Source organism: Mesoplodon densirostris, chromosome 10 (genome assembly GCF_025265405.1).
Source record: "Mesoplodon densirostris isolate mMesDen1 chromosome 10, mMesDen1 primary haplotype, whole genome shotgun sequence".
Classification (NCBI taxonomy): Eukaryota; Metazoa; Chordata; class Mammalia; order Artiodactyla; family Ziphiidae; genus Mesoplodon; species Mesoplodon densirostris.
The window spans coordinates 35,081,390-35,102,899 of NC_082670.1; the positions used below are offsets into that span (position 1 = coordinate 35,081,390).

At 39.9% G+C, this 21,510-nt stretch overlaps 1 protein-coding gene across 1 annotated transcript in view; it reads left to right on the top strand.

Annotated features, from left to right (window-relative positions):
* The first annotated feature begins 2,285 nt into the window (after positions 1-2,285).
* Positions 2,286-21,510, top strand: part of KIF6 (kinesin family member 6) — a 402,079-nt gene continuing 382,854 nt past the window's right edge. The window contains exons 1-3 of the mRNA XM_060109677.1: positions 2,286-2,415; positions 6,248-6,357; positions 11,430-11,504. Coding sequence (XP_059965660.1) covers positions 2,350-2,415; positions 6,248-6,357; positions 11,430-11,504 — 251 coding nt within the window. The 5' untranslated portion in view covers positions 2,286-2,349. The remainder of the gene's footprint in view (positions 2,416-6,247; positions 6,358-11,429; positions 11,505-21,510) is intronic.

A 21,510-nucleotide genomic window follows, 5' to 3' on the forward strand; every position in this document is an offset into this window, starting at 1 on the left:
CCCCCACCTCCCTAATCCCTGGCAACCACTAATCTGCTCTCCATCTCTATAATTTTGTCATTTCAAGAATGTTATATAAATGGAATCATACAGTATTTAACTTATGAGTCTGTTTTCTTTTACTCAGCATAATTCCCTGGAAATTCATCCAGGTTGTTATATGTATCAGTAGTTTCTTCATTTTAATTGCCGAATAGTATTCCACAGTTTGTTAGACCATTCAGTGGTTGAAGGACATCTGAGTTGTTTCCAGTTTGGAGCTATTATGAATAAAGCTGCCATGAACACTCATGTATAGATTTTTGTGTGAACACAAGTTTGCATTTCTCTGAAATAAATACCCATGAGCATAATTGCTGGATCTTATAGTAGCTGCATCTCTAGTTTTGTAAAAAACTACCCAACTGTTTTCTAGAGTAGCTGTAAAATTATCTATGATATATTTCACATTATATATTCCCACCAGTAATGTATGAGTGATTCAGTTTCTCTGTATCTTTGTCAGCATCTGGTTTTGCGGCTATTTTTAATTTTAGCCATTCTGATAGGTGTGTAGTGATATCTCATTGTGGTTTTTAACGTGTATTGCCCTGGTGGATAATGATGTGGAACAACTTTCCATGTGTTAACAGTGTCTTTTGAGGAGCCCCTCTTTTCTTTTTGTTATTTACTTATTTACTTACTTATTTTCCAGCTTTACTGAGATATAATTGACATATAAGTTTAAGGTATACAATGTGATAATTTGATGCATGCATATATTATGAAATGATTATCACAATGAGGCTAGTTAACAACTCTATCACCTCATTATTAATTTTTTTCCTGAAAAGAACATTTAAGATTTACTCTCTTAGCAAATATATAACACGATATTGTTAACTGTAGTTACCATGCTGTATGTTAAGTCCCTTGAACTTATAACTGGAAGTTCCTACCCTTTGCCCAATATCTCTCCATTTCCTCCACCCCCCAGCCCCGGGAAACTACCATTCTACTCTCTGTTTCTCTGAGTTCAACTTTTTTTTTTTTTTTTTTTTTTTTTTTTTTTTTTTTTTTGCGGTACGCGGGCCTCTCACTGTTGCGGCCTCTCCCGTTGCGGAGCACAGGCTCCGGACGCGCAGGCTCAGCGGCCATGGCTCATGGGCCCAGCCGCTCCACGGCATGTGGGATCTTCCCGGACCGGGGCACGAACCCGTGTCCCCTGCATCGGCAGGCAGACTCTCAACCACTGCGCCACCAGGGAAGCCCTCAACTTTTTTTGATTCCACATATAAGTGAGAGCATACAGTATTTGTCTTTTCCAACATATTTCACTAAGCATAATGCCCATCCACATTGCTGCAAATGGTAGGATTTCCTTCTTTTTTGGCAGAATAATCTTCATATATATCCCCATTATAAACATAAAACATAATATATATATAAAATAATAACCCATTATATATATCACATTTTCTTTATCCATTCATCCATTAGTGGGCAATTAGGTTGGTTCCATATCTTGGCTAATATTGCTGTGTACATGGGAGTGCAAATATCCCTCTGATTTCAATGCTTTTGGATATATACCCAGGAGTGGAATTGCTGGATCACATGGCAGTTCTATTTTGAATTTTTTAAGGAACGTGCACACTGTTTTCCTTAGTGACTGTAACGACTCACATTCCCACCAACAGTGCACACCAGAGCCCATCCTTTCACGCCAGGACCACTGAATGGGAAACAGTCTCCCTTCCTCCAACTTTGGCCTCTTCCAAAACAGAACTAGATGAGGTGCCCTTCCACAGAACCCCGCGCTAACCCCAACATAACTTGTAATTTCCTATTAAAACTCTGTCTCCTTCATCAGACCCTAATCTCCAAGTGGGCACAGGAAGTTTTGCTCAGCTCAGGATCCAGGGCCAGTATATTGCTGTCACAGATCAAGTGCCATTTCTTCAATGAATGAATAATAAAAACCAGAATGACTTCAGTGCTAAAAAGAGGTGCTGGCAGAGAGAAAGAATGGATTGAAGAACTAGCAAGGCACGACGGTTATCACCCCATTAACCACTCTCCAGGCCAGCTCTGGCGTTAAGCCAGATGCCAGACCTGACCACGCGCATGCGCAGCTCTCCCCGCTCGGCTCTGCCCCGCCCCACCCTCAATCCTTCCCTTCGGGCCTCCCCAACCCGTCAGCAACCAATTAGGGCGAGGAGGCGGTCCTGGTTGGCGCGGGGCTCCTTGGGTAGTGTCCCTAGTTACTGTTGCTAAGGCTTCGTCTCGCCTGAGGTGGCGGGAGTCAGAAGTTTTGGGAGCCACGGCCTGAGAGAGAGGTCAAGGGTCAGTGCAAGAACCGGGGAGGAGATGGTGAAGCAGACTATCCAAATTTTCGCCAGGGTGAAGCCCACTGTCCGGAAGCAGCAACAAGGGGTACGGGTCGGAGCAGCACGGGCGCCGGCGCGGCGGGGCCTCCCAGACCGGGGGAGGGGCGGCACGCGAGGGCCCTGGGCGGGGTGAGTGGTTCGGCGCCAGGCGCTGGCTGCGGCCCGGAGTTCAGCACACTTGGACCCGGAGCCTGGGCAGCCTCGCAGACTCCCGCGCATTTCTGTCAGGGGCGCGGACAGACAGACACCCAGTACACTCCCACCCAACCCAGCCCTGCGGGTCCAGACTAACCTTCACAGAGCCACATGCGTACCCCCGGACACACATGTTCACGCAGCGGCAGACACGTGCACGTGCACGTACGTCTGCGTGTACGCTCACATAGACTGCGCCTCAGCTGTCCATCGTTATTGCACCTTTCTGGAAGACAGTCACGCAGCTCTGTGCACCCAGGTACACTCAAGCTTCTCTTTCGTCCTCAGGCAAAACGTGCAAGCAAGAGAAACGTGGCTATCCACGTCTGAGATGATAGGATAATAGTTACAGATAAAGATACACAAAGCATACACCGTGCTCTGCACGCAATGGGCCCTTAGAATTCGTTGACTAACTATATTGTTATCAGGAACAGAAGCATGAACGTTGACATACACTCATTGCAGATATGGATAGATATTTATGCATCCTGACACAGAGAATACACATACACTTTTTATTCAGAAAACATTAACTGAGCATTACTAGGTGTTTCCTCTAGGGTGCTAAACTTGAAAGGGTACAAAGAAGGTTATAAGACATGACCCTTACTCTGAGCAGAGATATTGTACTTTGAATGCTTCTCAAACGTTGTTTTCTTTCCCTGGGAAGGACCATACTCATTCTTACCACTTAGATGCTTTGTCTGCATTATCCCTGAGTCTCAAGAGAACTCCGCAAGATTGATGTCATTTTCTTCATTTTATAGATGAGGAAGCTGAGCCTCAGACAGGTTAAATAATTTGGCCAAGCCACCCACCTACTGAGTGGCAGAACCCTGATTTTAATTAAAGATTTTTTTTTCCCAAAGCTCTTGGCTCTTGGGACAAAACCTTTTTGCCTCACAAAATAAGGATATAGGCAAGGGCAATCGGAGTCCTGTTCACGAGTCTCTGGAATGGGCATATTATTAATAATATTTTATCTCTACCCCATATCTACACAGTGTGTATGTATATATGTAACATCATAGCAGCTCATAATTTAGCATTTGCCTCATGTAATTTATGTATTTAAGACAAGGAGAATATAGTGTCTTGTCATCGTCGTCATCTTCAGTCTTTTCATTCGTGGAATACATTTAGGAAAAGATGCATGAAAAGACTCCAAAGAAAATATTGCCTTTTTTTTTTTTTAATTTTAAGGAATAAAGAGTATAGAAAGGAGCCATGGGTATCATCCCATTTTCTCTCCTCCTACATTCATTTTCAAGAAGGGTTGTAAAAGTGCATCACTTATAAAAATTATATGTAACATTTCCCTGACCCCCCCCCCCAGCCCTCCTCAGATTCTTAGCTAAAAATATTGAACTTGTCTGCATTGACTCAGCAGTCAGAAACAGGTGCTTGGATATAGTAACATGAGAAGATGGATAGAAGTGGGACTGGGGGTGGTGGTAGGTTGATGGAGAACGCTGGATTTTATTTGAACTTCCTCTTTCCTTAAAATGCAATGTTTGAATATTTCAGTGTGCCTCCTTTTGCATTTCTTTGGTGAGATTCTGTGGAGTGGCTTGTTTGCTACTCCAGGAAATATTTTTAGGTATCATAGTGTATTTTAATAATGTCAGATTCTTACCGAGATGCAACATTATGCCGCATAGCACAAACATAAGAAAACACAGATGAACGAATTTTGAGTTCATCTGTGCCCAGAGCAGAGAGTATCCCTGCTCTTCCTTAGAAATCCCACTTTTAGCACCCTATCCTTTTGGCCCCCAAAGATTGTGTGGTTGTTTCTCTGACTAGAAATGCCCCTTGTAACATTAAACCAAGAGTGATTCAAAGGTTTTTTTTTTTTCCTCTTCATTTTGTGGCTCCATTACTTCATTAATCGTATTCCCTAAGGCACTATATATTAAATTATGATAATTTATAGATTAATACATTAAAAGGTACATAAGATGCTCTGATCATTTTAACAATGGCAATGCTTTTCATTTGTATAGTGCTTTGTATATTTTGAAATATTTTCATATTCATCCTTGCATTTGATCTGTCTCCTATTAAAAACAATCTCACATATTTTTATGACTAACGGTAGAAAGCCAATCTATTAGAGTAAACAAGTTTTTTCGTTAGGGACTTTTCTTAATGCCTCAAAGAATGACTTAATGAGAGGAGTTGAGGGTCACAGTACCTACTCTAATTATTGGTCCTTTTTCTCTTCTGAGTACTGAGTGTTACAGATTTTAAAAATGTATGGCACCCCTCGCTCCTTCATGTTTTATGTCTTACATACTCCTTTAACTCACCTGTCTAGCCATTAACCTTAAAAAAAATAATGTAGTGCCCTATAGTATATAATTTTTAAATGTCTCTTGAGAAAACCTAGCCAGAAAGCCTTGGACCTGATGCCATTACTTTCTACAAATAATTTTATTTTACAGCATGACTTTTCTTACATGAGCTCCTCACATTTTAAATGAGAGGGCTCAATAAAAATCTGCTTAGGAAAATTATTCAGACTTTCTGGAGATTTAGATAGGCTTTTACTTATTTAAAAATATGACTTTTCCCCCATAATCAAGCATCTAAATGGGTCTTAAACAGGAAGTATTGCCTGTTAGAAGGAATTTTATTTCTTGATGAAAGACAAGAAGTCTTTTTTAAAAACCTCTAAATCTAATGACTAACATTTTTTATGGTGCATTACAAAATGCTTCCATTTCCATGACATCCTTTGATCCCCACAGCAATCTTGTAATGGAGGCAATTCTGTTTTCTTCATTTTATGTATAAGGTACCGAGATTCTGAAAGCTGTGGCTGGTCACACAGCTGGTAAATTGAGATCAGTGTTAGACCCAGGTCTTTGGACATTGAATCGTAGACTTTTCTTTATTCCCCATGATCTCTTTATAGGCTTGACTCTTGCTTTTCCTGGCCAATAAATAAAGGAGTAGGTAACCAAGAAAATAATCAGGGAATATTACAATTGTAAAGGCGGTTGGTTAAGACCCTTCATTTCCATATCAGCTTAAGGAGGTTAAGTGATTTCTCCCAGGTCATTTTCTAATTAGTGGCTGAGCTGGGAGGAGAATCTTGAAAATGACATCAAAGACATGAATCACATGTCTCCTTTGAAACCACATGTCTTTTATCAGATGCTTGAATATGTCTCGTGGAAACATTTACTTCTTTGAACATAACTTGAATTAGGGCATTCTTGTGAGCTCTCTGAGAAGGCTCAGATCCATTCCTTTCATCTCTGTGTCTAGCATTTTGGAAATGCTCAGAAATGCTTATTGGTTGTAGTAAAATGTTAATTTCTGGTACATAATTCCAAAGCAATACTTAGATAGTATGTTGTTGTCAGGGCTATTAGCTTCTCAACAATGGAGACAGACACTTAAATAACTCAAATTTGAATATTACATCATTCAAAGAGGATTTGAGCTTTGATCGGGCATTGATTTAGGTTTTACCTCTTGTTCAGTTCCATATATTTATTTGAGAGTGCACAGAGTTTAAAGAGGAAAATTATCCAAATTGTGCTATGTTATGACTTTTTATCTGAAAAGTGCAATTTTTTAAACACCATTACAATGCATATCATAATAACATGGTCATTGTTCAAGCCATAATTTTACCATTTTATATTCACTTGTCTTCACATTTTCAGATTTATTCCATAGATGAAGATGAAAAATTAACACCTAGCTTGGAGATCATCTTACCTCGTGATTTGGCAGATGGATTTGTGAATAATAAGCGAGAAAGCTACAGATTCAAGTAAGCCTTTCTTTTTTCATCTTCATTTCTGTTTTACTATTGAACTAATTCTTGTACTGCATTAATAGCCACTGTGAAATCATTGGCACCATTTCTTGGGGAGACTGTAGTACAGTTCTCTATTTTTTAAAAAATTTATTTAATTTATTTTATTTTTGGCTGCGTTGGGTCTTTGTTGCTGTATGTGGGCTTTTCTCTGGTTGCAGTGAGCTGGGGCTACTCTTCCTTGTGGTGCGCGGGCCTCTCATTGTAGTGGCATCTCTTGTTGTGGAGCACGGGCTCCAGGCACGCGGGCTTCAGTAGTTGTGACACGTGGGCTCAGTAGTTGTGGCTCGCGGACTCTAGAGTGCAGACTCAGTAGTTGTGGTGTGCAGGCTTAGTTGCTCCACAGCATGTGGGATCTTCCTGGACCAGGGCCCGAACCTGTGTCCCCTGCGTTGGCAGGCAGATTCTTAAACACTGTGCCACCAGGGAAGCCTGCAGTTCTCTATTTTATCTAGTAGATAGAATTCAAGTTGTCTTTCATTGCTGTGCCCAAAGTTAAAAAGGGGGTATATTTCTGTATCCAACAGGATAGCCCAAGATCTCAGCCTTTCTTTACTATATCTGTTTATCAAGTGTTATCTTTTTCCTTTTTGGCCCACTATAGTTCAGCTCTTATAAGAAGTTCAGTGCATGACTAAACTTTATTAAAGATGTGTGCTGTATAGGTGAGCCTTCTTAACATAAATGGTATACTGACCTCATGTGTACATATGTACGCTCTGTATCTGTACTGTCCATTGTACCAGCCACTAGCCACATGTAGCTCTTAAGCACTTGAAATGTAGCTGGTCTGAATTGAGATGCACTGTAAGTATGAGATATATTGAGGGTTTTTGAAGGCTTAGTATGAAATAAAAAGAATATAAAATAGCTCAAGATTTTTTTCATATTGATTACATGTTAAAATGATAAAATGTTGGATATATTGTGTTAAAATATATTATTAAAATTAATTTTACCTGTTTCATTTCTCTTAAGAAATGTGGCTACTAGAAAATTTTAAATTATACATATACTCATATTTATGTGTTATGTTTTATTTCTCTAGCACAGTTCAGAGCTGTATGGTTCAGGTGGAAAGTAGCAAATAGCTACCCCTGGATTGTTGTCAGTGCCCTTGGTCTGAATACTATTCTAGGAGCCAGGCCTTAAATTTGGGGATTATGGCTGTTTCATACTGCCTTTATTCTCCAGTTTCAGATGACATCATTTCCTTTAATCCCCACTTTTGATTTCCGGAGAAGTTTGAGCCCAAGTTAAACCCATATTTAGTCTCTGGCCTAAATTTAGGTAGGAGATTCCTGGGTCCTGCTGAAGGAATCCTAATTGCTCTCTTGCATTCCTCTCTATGCTGTTTTTCATAGGCCTTATTTTGAGACCATTCCTGCCCTTGCCCTTTGGATAAAACCATGTCAGATATTTTTGTGTGTTTCTCTCTCTCTTTCTCTCTTTCTCTACTTCTTATTTCTCCTCCCCTCTCATTATTATTGTAATTATTATTATTATTACTTTGTCTTATAAAGATTCTCTTTGGGCTTCACAACTCCCCCCTTTGTCTATCATGTATATATCTCTCCCAGCACCCCCACCCCTTCTTCTTCTTGTGTCTCCTTTTACAGTAAGTACAAGCAGGATGGCTAGCACAAGGTTGCATAGTGAGATGGTCCCAACCTTGTTTTTTTGGCTCCTCTTTGCCTTTCATTCTATCCTTTAAGGAGTAGCCTTCTAATATATGACTTACTTTTCTGAAGGGGCATTCTCCCTCTGGTGTAAGCATGCTACATACCTTAGTAGCTATGGCTTAATGACAGATACCCTAGGCCTGTCTCCACAAAGCCACAGTTTGCTAAAACATTTTATTCAGCATGATTCTGTTTGAATGCTAAGAAACAATTGGCCATGTTTCTATCCATCGGCCCTGTCCAAAGTACTGTATGTTATGTAGATACAAACAGAGTGCAATTTAAACACATGCTTATTGAAAAAGTGCTATCTGCTTATTTTTAAATCTCTTCATCATTCTTTCTAAATCTCTGAATTAAAAACATTGGTTTTAGTATTTTAAATAAAGAAATTAGTAAAATACATATGTTCAGAGATAAATATTTAAGCATTTTAAAGGCTGTTTTCTCCCAAGAAAATTCATGCAATCAGTAAATCTTTATTAACCATCCACTGCGTGCTGTTTTAATGGCTAGGAATACAACAGGGAATGCCACCAAGCTTCTGCTCTTAGGTGCTTACATTTTAGTGGGAGGAGATGGACGGGCAAGGTGTATATATCAGAAAGTGTTGAGTGCTGTGGAGAAAAAGAAGGCAAGGAAAGGGAACAAGGAGCGCTGGGATGAGGGACAGCAAAGTGGAGGGGTGGCTGCAGTATTTCACAGGGTCTTCAGGAAGGTGTACATTTTAACACAAACTTGAAGGTGGTAAGGAAACGAGACATTCAGGTACCTGGGGGATGGGAATTCCAGGCTGAAGATATAGCAAGAGTGAAGTTCCTGGGATGGGAGAGTGCCTGGCATGTTTGAGGAAGAGTGAGGGATCTGTGTGGCTGGAGGAGAGTAAGCAAGGGGGCTGGAGGGGAAGAAGAAGGTTAAAGGGCAGCAGAGTGGACACATCATATGGAACTTTTCCCAAAGTGCTGAGAGAAGGTAATGGAGGGTTGTGAGCAGAAGGAGGGAATAATCTCACTTATGTTTGAGCAGGATCATTCTTGCTAGCATGTGGAAATAGACTGTGAGGGAGCCAGGGAGACAGGCAAGAAATTGTGGCAGCTTGGGCCAGAGTAGTAGCAAGTGGAAATGTTGAGAAATAGTTGGGTTCTGGATGTATTTTGAAGGTCAGAGCTGACAGAGTTTGCTGATAGGTCATATATAGAGTGTAATGGAAAGAGAGGAGTCAAGGATATACTCTAAGGGTTTTGGACTGAACTTTTAAAAGGGTGGAGGTGTCATTTACCAGGATGAGGAAGATGGGGAGGAACAGGTTTGGGGTGAGAAGAGATGAGCAATTACCACATTTGAAATGGTTTTTAGAAAAAGCCTACACAACCTCCTAATAAATGAAAGGACCTGCTAGGAATCAGAGAACCTACATTATGTCTCAAGGCACATTATAGATTAGCTCCACTGCTGCGAGTAAGTTGCTTTATCTCTCTGGGCCTCAATTTCTTCCTCTGTAAAGGATTAGATTGAACTTATTAAACTCTTTGATTCTATTTTGCTCTTCAGTGGTTTTCAGAAGATAGCTGATCATAATGACTTTCTAGATTACTATACAACTGCGTTATATAAAGTAAAATGTTTGGGGGTGATGATATTTTATGTTTAATGCACAATGTGTGATTTATTGAAACTCCTGCCATCTCTTTGGTTTACATGGTGGTAGATGTCATTCCTTTTAAGGAAGTGGAGTTGGGAATGGCTAATTCATTTGCTCAGTCATCACCAACCTGGTAAAAGAAGCAAAACAGCCTTAGCATCATCACCTAAAAGCACCGCTGGGTCTGTGCTCAGACATCACAGTGGGTAGTGCTCTGAAGAGCACTTGAGCAGCCGTGTTATCTCAACATTCCTATCTGAAGCCCTCATACACCTATAGGGTCTTGAGGAGTGTTCTGGGCACACTCAGTAAATATTGCTGAAATATAATCTGGCCTGCTAAATGAGTACCCAGAGTGCCTTACAATCTCTCTTTGTATATAGTTTCATTATTTGCTTCTTCAAAAGGGTGGTTGATATGCTATAGGAATCTTTTGAAATTAATGTTGATTAAAGACAATGAATTTCATTCCATTTTATATCCAACCCAGCTCCAGACATCCTTCTGAACTCCTGAGTAGTGAAAACAAACCTACACTTCATGTAGTCTCTACTTCACTTGAACATGTGCCCAACTCACTTGTGTGGGCAGACATACACACCAAAGGCTCCTAAGCACTTTGAAAGCTGCTTAGGATTTGGGTGTTTCAAAGGTTTTGCCTTAATGTACCCCCTCTCCCAATTTTTATTCTGAAAACTTTTAAATATGCAGAAGAGGTGGAGGAATGATGCAGTCAAATCTCCTTTACCCTTTGTGGGAAATTCATCAATTGTTAACGTTTTGCCCTCTGTGCTTATGCATGCACTCTCTCTCTCTCTCTCTCTCTCTCTCTCTTTCTCCCCACTTCTCCTTGCCCTCTCTCCCTTTTTTCCTTTCCTTCCTGTTTGTATTGCTCCCTGTCTGTTTCTTCATGATATTTGAAGGGGGGCTATATTTGCTGGTTGTGAGTTAACATACTGTATAAGGATAGGTTGTGAGTCTCCCCCCAGGTTTTCAGCTGTGCTTGTGATCCTGTACTAAGCTAAGTCAGGGTGCCATTGCAAGAAGGGTGCAATGGACACCATCCCCCCTCCCCATGGCTCGAGCCTTGCCAGTCAGATCAAGATTTCCTTTATAGGACAGGTCTATCTTAATTTACTGTTTGACTTTTGACTCATGATCAACAAAATGAAACAAACTGTCCTAAGAATTAAGTAGCTGATACTAGGGTGCAGTACCTAATTAATGGAAAATAAACTTCAGTTTAAAACTTTAAAACTAAGTTCAAAAATCATACATTTCACAGCTGCATTCTTTTCTTACAGGTCAGACATCAGAAGTTCTTTGGCTGTTTACATCCTGTTCTTGGGTTTCCATTTCATGCACTTATCTAGATTTGAATTTGATGCCAATTGCAGACACTGTCCCTCTTGAGAGCTAAAAAACACACAGTTTATTATTTGGTTCAAAGCTGCTGCGGTTTTTCAGAGGGATTTATTGTGCAGATCTTGTCAAAGCAATACTGTTTACCCACCATTTGTATACAGGGGTACAAGAGTACAGTGTGTTTGGGGCTACAGGGCAAACATTGTGTTAGGTTAGGTAAGCCCAGTGATGTAAATATGAGGTAATTTACAAAGCTTTCAGGAGGAAAAAAAAATGTATTAATCCAATAGTGTTTGAAGGCTCAAGCTTTTAAATAATTACTGTTTTCACATTTGCAGATTTCAAAGGATTTTTGATCAAGATGCAAAGCAAGAGACCATTTTTGAAAACATTGCCAAACCAGTTGCTGAGAGGTAGGATTTCCTATATTTTGTTCAGTGGGTTAGTGGTTTTTCATCTTGCCTTCAATTCTCAGATAACTGTGGTAATGTGCTTCAGTATATCAATTATGTACTCAGGCTGTAGGGCATGTGACGATGGCAGTACTAATACCTTCTATTGTTACACCTTGTTTGTTTTAGATTTAGATTCTGAGCCTCAAAACAAACCAGTGAGATAGACAGAATAGCTATTATTACTCCCATTTTGAAAGATATGTAAATCTCTGAGGATTAGAGAGATTGAGTAGCACTGCTCAGGGTTAGTGGCTAGTGGTAGCAGAGTCCTAGATGGTTGTCTAACTGTTAAGTCCAGTGCTGTTTTCTGAGAACAATGTTTCAAACATATGGTTAGACAGATGCAGGACTGTGACACCTGGGAGGCCTAATTCTGGTTGACCCAACTCTACCTCTGTGTAATAACTCTATTTCAAAGCTTGACTCTTAGCTTAGGTCCCTTTTGTTTCTGTATACCCAGGTAGTGCCAGGCTGCTGACTACTGGAACCAAACTCACATGAGAATAAATGATTCCGAATAAACTGGAGTGCCATTTTATTAATATATGTTGGCAAAGTCTCCTTGGAACTAGACTCTCAAGCCCTTAGATAAGCACACTCTCTTTCTGTAGGGAGTCTATATGGGAAACTACTAGTAATAAGGTTGCTTTCTGATCCTGAAATCATTTGGGTGATTTTATGACCTAATTAACCCCAGATATATCTATCTTTACTATTCAAATGAAAAATATGTCTGCTAAGTAAACCCATTTTTCAAGTCCACTGATCAGTTCACCCTCAACCATGACATTGCTGAAAATATATTGACACACATTGTCTCCCAGACTCCTATCTCATGAATCCTACTCAAAGCATGCCCTTCTCTCTTTTTTACCAGCTTTATTGAGATATAATTGACACATGACATTGTGTAAGTTTAAGGTATATGTGTTGATTTGACACATTTATAAGTTGCAAAATGATTCTCACCATAATATTAGCTACCACCTCCATCTTGTCACATAGTTCCCATTTCTTTTTTTGTGGTGAGAACATTTAAGATTTGCTCTCTTAGCAGCTTTTTAACATTTATAAATACTATTAGCTACAGTCACCATGCTGTCCATCAGATCCCTAAACTTGTTAAGCCCTTCTCTCTTTATACTGTCTTCCATCACAGTGGGTAGAATATAATTGAGTAGGCTTAAGCTATTTTAGTTGTAGTCACAATCCAACAGCATCTCTTTAGACTAAATTCAGGTCTCCTTGACTGGATGTCACACATTTCTAAAATTCTCTTCTTTTTAGTAATGTTTCGGGTTATGTCATTTTTCAGGTAGCCCATCCCATGTGTTTTATTTTGAGCCTTTCTAAAATCATTCGGGGAGGGGACCTTAGTTTGTGTTTCATGGATGTCTGTTTTTTCCCCCCATTACTGACTGCCTCTCCCATCTTGAGCCCACTTCACCCTTGAGCCCTTGCTGTGCCCTCTGCCAGGAATTCTCTTCCTTCAGAAATCTGCTTAGTTGCTTCCTCAGCTCTTTTGAAGTCTTTGTTCATGTATCCCCTTCTCAGGAAGGCCTTCCTTTATTAGTACCCGATTGAAACTGCATTCCCTGTCACGCTTCCCTATTTTATTTTATTTGTTTTAGCACTTATCACCATCTGATGTACTATATAGTTTACTTACTAGTTGCTTTGTTTCTCTGTCTGCTACTAGAACAAAAGCTCCATTGAAGGCTGGAGATTTATTTGTTTTGTTCACTGACTTGACAAAGATGCCCAGCCCAATGATGATAGGATTTCAAAAATGACAGGCAAGAGCATTTTTATCCAGGCTGCTCAAGTTGGTCCTAGTGAATCATATCTTTCATCAGTAGGAAGCATTCCTCACTGTCCTTTTTAATACTTTTATTCTTGTATCCCATTTTTCCTGAAACTATTTTTGTTAGCCTTTATCTGCTTTATCTTTCTCGATCTCTTAACTGCCCTGTGTCATTTTGTCTTTAAATATAGGTCTGGTAAATAAAATATATTTGGCTTTTGCCTTTGTAGCTAAACTCAGAGTCCCTTGTATTTAATTGGTAACTTTAACCTGTTAATATTTATTATGATTACTGTAATAGTGTTTAGAGCTATCCTCTCAGGTTTTTTTTTTTTCTATTTATCATACTCTCTATTTTTTTTTTCCTTTCATGCTGTTTGTTGGTTTGACTGTGCTCTTTGTTGTTTTTGCCACTTTCCATTTTCTCTCTCAAGGTGTACACACCTCTGTGTGGTTTAAATTTAGATATTAAAACTTATTTGTATTTTTTCTCAACATCTGAACTTCCTCCATCTGCCTGCCTGTCTGTCTCTCTTCTCCCCAGGCAGGGACCTTAGCACACTTTTACTTTGCCTTTCCTACTTTCCCAGCATGTTAGGTATTGAGATCTACTGATAATTTTATTCAGGATTGTCAAAAATCATTTTCATTATCAGCATTTGCTTAAACTTATCTCTAAGTTATGTTTCTTTGCTTATCACTGTTTCTTATACTTATGTCTATTCCTTGGATTCCCTTGTAGTTTTGCTGATGATCATCTTCTAATAAGTTTTTAGAGAGAGTTCAAGACTGGGGAGCTTTCTGAAGCTTTTCATTCCCCTTCACAGTTAAATGACAGTTTGACTGGGTATAGAATTCTAGGTTAAAAATTCCTTTCTCTCATAGCTATGAGGATATTGCTTCATTGTCTCTTTGTATGCAGTGTTGCTGAGTAGATGTCAGTGTCAATCTGGCTCTTATTTCTTCTTAGGAAATACCCTTTTTTCCTGGATGTTTTTCTTTTTCTTTTTATGAAATTTTATATCAGTGAGTCTATTGATTGTCTAGGTATGGCTATTTTTACATATATTCATGTATTCTTGTCTCTCATTCAGCCACTTCAATCTGAAAACCCTTATATTCAAGCTCAGGGGTCATCACATTGCTAATTTCTTTGATGATTCAAAAATTAATTTTCTTCCCTCCAACTTATTTATTCTGTCTTTCTGGAACTTCTGGAACCACCAGAACTACCAGTTCTATCCTTCAAATATTACAACTGTCCATTCATAGTTCCCACCTCTTTGTCTTTTGGTTCCGAGTTCTGAAAGAAACTGTTACTCAGTCTTCCAGGATGGTGGTTTGCTTTTCAGCCATGTGTATTCTCTATCACCTACCTCTTAAATTTTTAGTTTTTACAATTTTATTTTTCATTTGTAGGAAATGAAAAAAAGTCTATTCTTGTTTATTCATATGATCTGCTCCCTTTTCCTTCTGAAGAAAATTATCTTTCTTGGAAACACTGGCTTTTCTTTCTATGTACTTCCTCTTTATGTGAATGTTCTTCTATTGTTGAGGTTGGTGCGTTGCTTTCCCGGTACAGACTTTCCTCAGATGTTTGGTGATTCTCAGTGGTGGGCTCACCTCTGTCATTTGAGAGTGCTGTTGTCTGTTTGGGAATGCTGTTTCTGTTCACTGTAGTCCCCCTAGTGTCTGTGGTGAAGGAATGGTGTGCCCTGAGCTTGTCTGCTGGGTGTGAGAACACTCTTTCCTCCTGGGTGTTGCTCACCACCAAGGGCTCTGGTCAGCGTCACTAATCCAGGCTCCTACTCTGCAGGAAAGTGTTCTTCAATAGTGGATGGATAGATGGAGGCAGACTCATGTCTCTCTCTGATTCATCTGCAGAGGAGAGGGTTATCAAGGAAATTAACACTAAACTAAGAGCCTGGGGGAATCTCTGTTTTCATTGCCTTTATATATGTCATATATAGTATGTTCACACTTTAGGAAAACTTGAATTGTGGGACTTTGGTAAAATACAAGGTATCAATAAAGTCTCATTTATACACAATATTTGAAGTCACATTTATCCCGTAAATTGAAAAATATTTTTTTAAGAATTATATAATTTGGCAGGCCTGGTGAATGGAAGCTGTGCCACTTTCGATGTTAAATGGAAGTGCCTGCTGTTCTGGTGAAGATTAGTCTCCAGGAACACATGCTCAGTGTAAATCCAGTTCATCTTACACTGTCCCTTTAAGGCTGCTCTACTGGGTTAACCTACTGTAGCTTAATTCTGGTTACTGTGTACAATTAAAGCTAAATAAAATTAATCACATTTCTTTCCAAAATTCTGTAGTTCAGGAATCTTACTAATTTAGACGCATCTTTTCCTACTTAACTCAGATCAGTGATATGACTCCATGACTGCAGAATTGCAGGACTGGTGGTGAGAATTTATAAAGCTCTAAATTTGTATCATGGGAAATTAAGTAAAAGAATCTTTGTGGTTATTTGTTATTTAGCACATCTCCACTAGGAAGTACATTCCGCCTCTTCTGAACTTTGATTTTTCTGAAATATATCTGATGTTGTTTAGTAACAGGTAAAAACTGCCTTCTAGCATATTAATTTTGCTCACTGGTTTTGGAATAATTTTTTGGAAAGATAAAATTTAGTAGGTCCACAGATGTGTTTAGTGTATGGTACTGCACCATATAAAAGAGGTTGTAGCTTTACTTGATATTTTACCTGGTGTTATGCTTTTCAAGCTGGAGTGCATTGATCTTGGGAGTATGTGGTGCTCTATCAGGGGATACCTGAAGCCACAAGCTGAATGCAGCACATCATTCTGGAGTATGAATTTTACTTAAAGATTTAGGCAGAAAACTTTGAAATCTAGACTTTTCGGGGGTTTTATCACATGCACTTGTAAATCTGCAGAACCCCAGTTTTCCAGCCAATCTTATGCTTTACCTAAAAGCTTGGGGTGTAGGAAATTCATTTTAGGTACAGTGAGTGCTTTTGGAAAAGTTTGGAAATTTGGTGTTAGAGAAGAACATGGTTTGACCAAAATGAATAGGGCGCACACTGCCAGGAGGACTGGTTGCGCCCAAGATACAGGTCCCCATAGCTGGCGCCACTGGGCAGCTAAAGCCTCTGCACTGCAACAAGGCCAGCCAGGATGGTTTCTGAAAACCTATTGTGAACCATTGCTTTTTAACATTTGATTTCACGAATGATGAACAATATCAAGGGCAGCCTTTCAATTTATGAGAAGAAGAGGGTGAAGGGGAAAAGAAAGCTCCCAGGGCTACCACCTCAGACTTGGAGAAGAATGTTGGAGAATACCTGTCCACCTGTGCTCTGGCTGGGTGGGAGGCCAGGGCTTGGTAGAGGGATTTCCTCATGGGAGGGGCAGTCCCACACTCCAGTGGGGCCAGGGCTAAGCCCAGCAGGGCTCTCACCTGTGCCCTGGGAAACAGACTTTGCTGATGATGCTGTGGGTCACGTAGCTTGCCCAGTCCTGCTGCACAGGCAGAGAATAGATCCTGCACCTTCAAGACAAGAGGACCAGACAGGGAGAGAAGGAGGGCCACAGAAGAGTGTTTAAAATAAATCTTATTAGCCAGTTATTCACCTCTGTGTACTCATGCTTCTACCTCATCTGGCTCAAAAAATTTGGCAACAAGTAGAATAATCTAATTCTGGCCTCAGCCCTGTGACTAACTCACTATGTGACTCTGGGTCAGGCCTCTCACTTCGGAACCAGTTCCACCATCTGAGAAAGGTTGATGCTAATAATATTACATTTTCCAGGTTGTTTTGAGGATGAAAAGAAGCAATGAATATGAATGTACTTTGTGAACGTCAATGCCCTATTCAGTCTAAGGGTTGAAAAGTTAGAAATCTTTATTCTTTTTGCCACTTTAAAACTATGGCCAGTCACTTCTGTCTCCAGGCAAAGATGAAGTCAACATACTTCTCTCTAATCCTCTCACTAAGTACAGCTAAAAGCTCTGGGTGTTATATATAAAAGAATATAAGAAGACCCTGAAAGGTGGAGATAAGTAGGTAGACTGGCCAGGGGACTTCAGGACCTAAAGGAGTGACACAGCCGTGAGTTCCCTGTGTCTTTTTGTTTTGTTTTGTTTTGTTGCTTCATGTATCCCAGACTGGATGCTGGAGAAACTGGCAACCCAGAAACACCAGTAGACTTAGACAAAAGTGCCAAAAAAAATCTGCTCTCTATAGCCAAGGCACCAGGAAAGGGGGAAACCCAGTGAGACAGAAACTTTTAGATACTGGTTGCCCTGCTCCATCCAAATACCATGGAAAAACTCATGACCCCACCCTCACCCAGACAGCAAAGGCTGGGCTGTAACAAGGCACCCCATTCTGCTGCTGCCAGGGTGGTATCTGAGGAGTGGGAGGACTTTCCTCCCCACTTGGAGGTAACAGCTTCCCTTCTCCCCTCCCTCAGGTTGTCAGTGGAAGTCTCTTAGGGATCCTGGAGTTCACCACCATCCAGCAGTATCAAGGCCTCCCCACCCTGCTGTGAGGTCACTGAGCATCACAAGGTGCCCCTCCCTTTCTCGTCCAGGGAGGTGTCGGTTGAGGTCTAGAAGGGAGCCTGAAATCTCACCTCTGTCCACAGGAATGAGGCCCCTCCACAGGTGTCAAGAGAGGCAGAGTGGTGAACCGGGACCCTTACCCCCACCTGGCAGTAGCATGATGTCAGAAGAGACCTGCTAAAATAGAAGTTTTAAGTATGACCTAGAATCTCAGTAACTAATGCCTAAACTCTCCAGGATACAATGAAAAATTATGCATTAAATAAGAAATATTGAGAACTAGGAAAATACCAACTTCCATAAGGAGAAACCATCAACAGGTGCTAAAACATAGATAACACAGATCTTAGAATGATCTGACAAGGATTTTAAAGCAACCATCCTAAAAATGCTTCAGTGCGCAATCATGAACATGTTTGAAACAAATGAAAAGATATAAAATCTTGGCAAAAAAAATAGAAGATATAAAGAAGAATGAAATTGGAATTTCAGACTGAAAGTACAATAACTGAAATTAAAAACCGCAGAATGGAGAGGTCAGATGAAAGAATTAATAAATTTTAAAATATAACAATAGAAATTACCAAGTATGGATAACAGAAAGAAAATAGACTGAAAAAAAGAAAACAATGAACAGACCCTCAGGGACCTGTGAGAACTACAGCAAAAGATCTAACATTCATGTTGTCAAAGTCCCAAAAGACAGGAGAAAAAGAGTATAGTTGAAAAATATTTGAGGAAATAAGACTGAAAATTCCCCAAATTTGGCAAAAGGCATGAACCTAGAACTTTATGAAGCTGAGAAAGTTCCAAACAGGATAAACTCAAAGAAATCCACTTTAAAACAAATATTAGTTAAACTTCAGAAAACTAAAGACAAAGAAAAAAAATCTGAAAACAATGAGAAAGAAATGATACCTACAGGGAAAAAATAATTTGAATTATAGTGTATTTTTCATCAGAAAGTGTGGAGTCTAGCAGGAAGTAGCAGAATATTCTCAAGTGCTGACGGAAAAGAACTGTCAGCCCAGAATCCTGTCCCCAGTGTAATTATCCTTCAGGAATAAAGGGGAAATAAAGACATTTTCAGACAAAGGAAAACTAAGAGAATTAGTTGCCAGCATATCTATCCTAAAAGAAGGGATAAAAGAAGTTCTTAAAAAGAAGGAAAATGAAAAAAGAATGAATCTTGGAACATTAGAACAAAAGAAGGAATGAGAGAGAGAACAAAAATATACACTAATAAAATAAACTTTTCTTCTCTTGAGTTTGAAAAATCGTGTTTGATGAAGCAAAAAACAAAGCATTGTCTGATGACAGTTACAAATGGGGAGGGTAAAGGGATTTAAAGGGAAGTAAGGTTTCTATACTTCATTCAAACTGGTACAGTGTCAACATCAGTAGATCTCTGTGGTGATGGAATAGTTCTGTATCTTGACTGCAGTGATGGTTGCTTGAATCTACACATGTGATAAAATGGCATAGAACTCTACACATGTATTGTACCAATGTCAGTTTCTTGGTCTTGATAATATACTATAGCTATGCGAGATATAACCATTGGGGGAAACTGGGTGAAGGTACACCGAACCACACTGTAATCTTTTTGCAAATCCCTGTAAATTTATAATTATTTCAAAATAAAACATTAATATTCCCAGGTATGAAAATTTTAGTGTCATTTGTTTTATGATGTCCTTCTATTCAGTAAATTCAGTAATCTGAATGATTAGACTAGAACTTCTCCCCCATGGGTCTCAAAAAGCTAATTTCATTAGACATTCACCCAAACATGGCTGCCAGTAAATATTTTATTTTTCTCAAAGTTGGCTTTCAAGCAGAAAACACTGGTCAGCCACAAAATTGTACAAAAACCCCTTGGCTCCCACAGATCTGTTCAACTTCAGGCCACAATTCCACTTACCAGATGTGTTGTTTATAAACATGTACCTGTACTTGGCTCCACTTCCTGCTACACTGAATTTCCTTATAAATCACATTTATGGCTTTTGTGATTTTACTAATATTCTTAATGTTTTAACACTTTTTAAATCATACTTTCAACTGAAAACATGGCTTTGTGTTTAAAAACAGGAACACATATCAGCTTAAAACCCCGGAATTATGTAACAGCATGACCTTGAGGTACTCCAAGATCTTAATGAGGAAGGGGATAGTAATGCCACTCCACCCACAGCTAATGAACTTGGAGAGAGCAGCAGCAGTCCATCAAACAAGCAGAGATTGTACTAAGGATGCACTTTTTTTTTTTTTTTTTTTTCGGTACGCGGGCCTCTCACTGTCGTGGCCTCTCCCGTTGCGGGGCACAGGCTCCAGACGTGCAGGCTCAGCAGCCATGGCTCACGGGCCCAGCCGCTCTGCGGCATGTGGGATCTTCCCGGACCGGGGCACGAACCCGTGTCCCCTGCATCGGCAGGCGGACTCTCAACCACTGCGCCACCAGGGAAGCCCTAAGGATGCACTTTTAAAATATGGATTTTATTATTGTACATAAACAAATGAGTCTCAATCTGGATGTCTCTTAAGAATGACCAATCAAGAAATTGCATGATACCATCATTTTTGCAATGATAACTACATGTTAAAGCTATTTGTAATTCATTTGATCAAATACCTCTGAAAAAATGGCCTGAGAGTTTTATGAAGCCATTTGATTGTGGGGACTATGAGTTCTGTGACAGAGCATATACATGTGATGAAAATTGCTGGGCCAGTGGTAAAATAAAAGGCATTGCTTGAATTAAAGACAGTAAAAAAAAAGACTGACAAGTGGATCAGAGATGCCCTCACACAGCGATGTGACTCCTTAGCTGGAAGGTACTTGTCTTAGGCTGCCAACCTACTCCTTCAAGCAGATCCTGAGGCCAGTATTTGAGTGGAAGTAGTTTACTTGCAAGGTGAGCCCAGGAAGCACCAGTCAGGTCGTGGGGAAGTGAGGTGGGGAAGGAAAGGAAGCCACGGCAGGTACATTAAAGAGCAGGTTACCACTGTAGGCAACTGGGACTCAATCCCACTGGTGTTCCCTGGGGGACTGCGAGGAACAGGCCTCAGCATTGTCCCACCCAAGGGGTGAGGAAGCACATTTGTATTTAACCTCTACATTATGTGAAAGTGTGTTCTTAAAACATTGTGATACCAGAATGGAGAAGTTATCTGCATATTGAGTGTGGCGAGACCTCTCCTTGTTTCTTCCAAATTTTCTGACATTCACACACTCAGTATCATTTTTCCCATTAATCCTTGAGGACAGTAGAAAATTTCCCTCATTCATAATAATTTAAAACATTATATTGCTATTCATCAAACACATGAAGTGTGTTCCCAGCTCAAGACCTTTGCACTTGCTATTCTTCCCTCTGCTTAGACCCCTCTTCTCCCAGGTTTGCTCCTGGCTTGTCCCTTCCTGTCCTCCAGGTGTCTGCTCAGATGTCTTCTCTGTGAGACCTTCCCTGACCACTCGACGTGAAAGAATAGCTCTTACCCCACACTCGCTCCTTAACTGTGCTCTATTTTTCTTTATAGCATGTAACACCAACTAACATACTATACGCCGTATTTACTTGTTAAATTTGTTTATTGCCTGTCT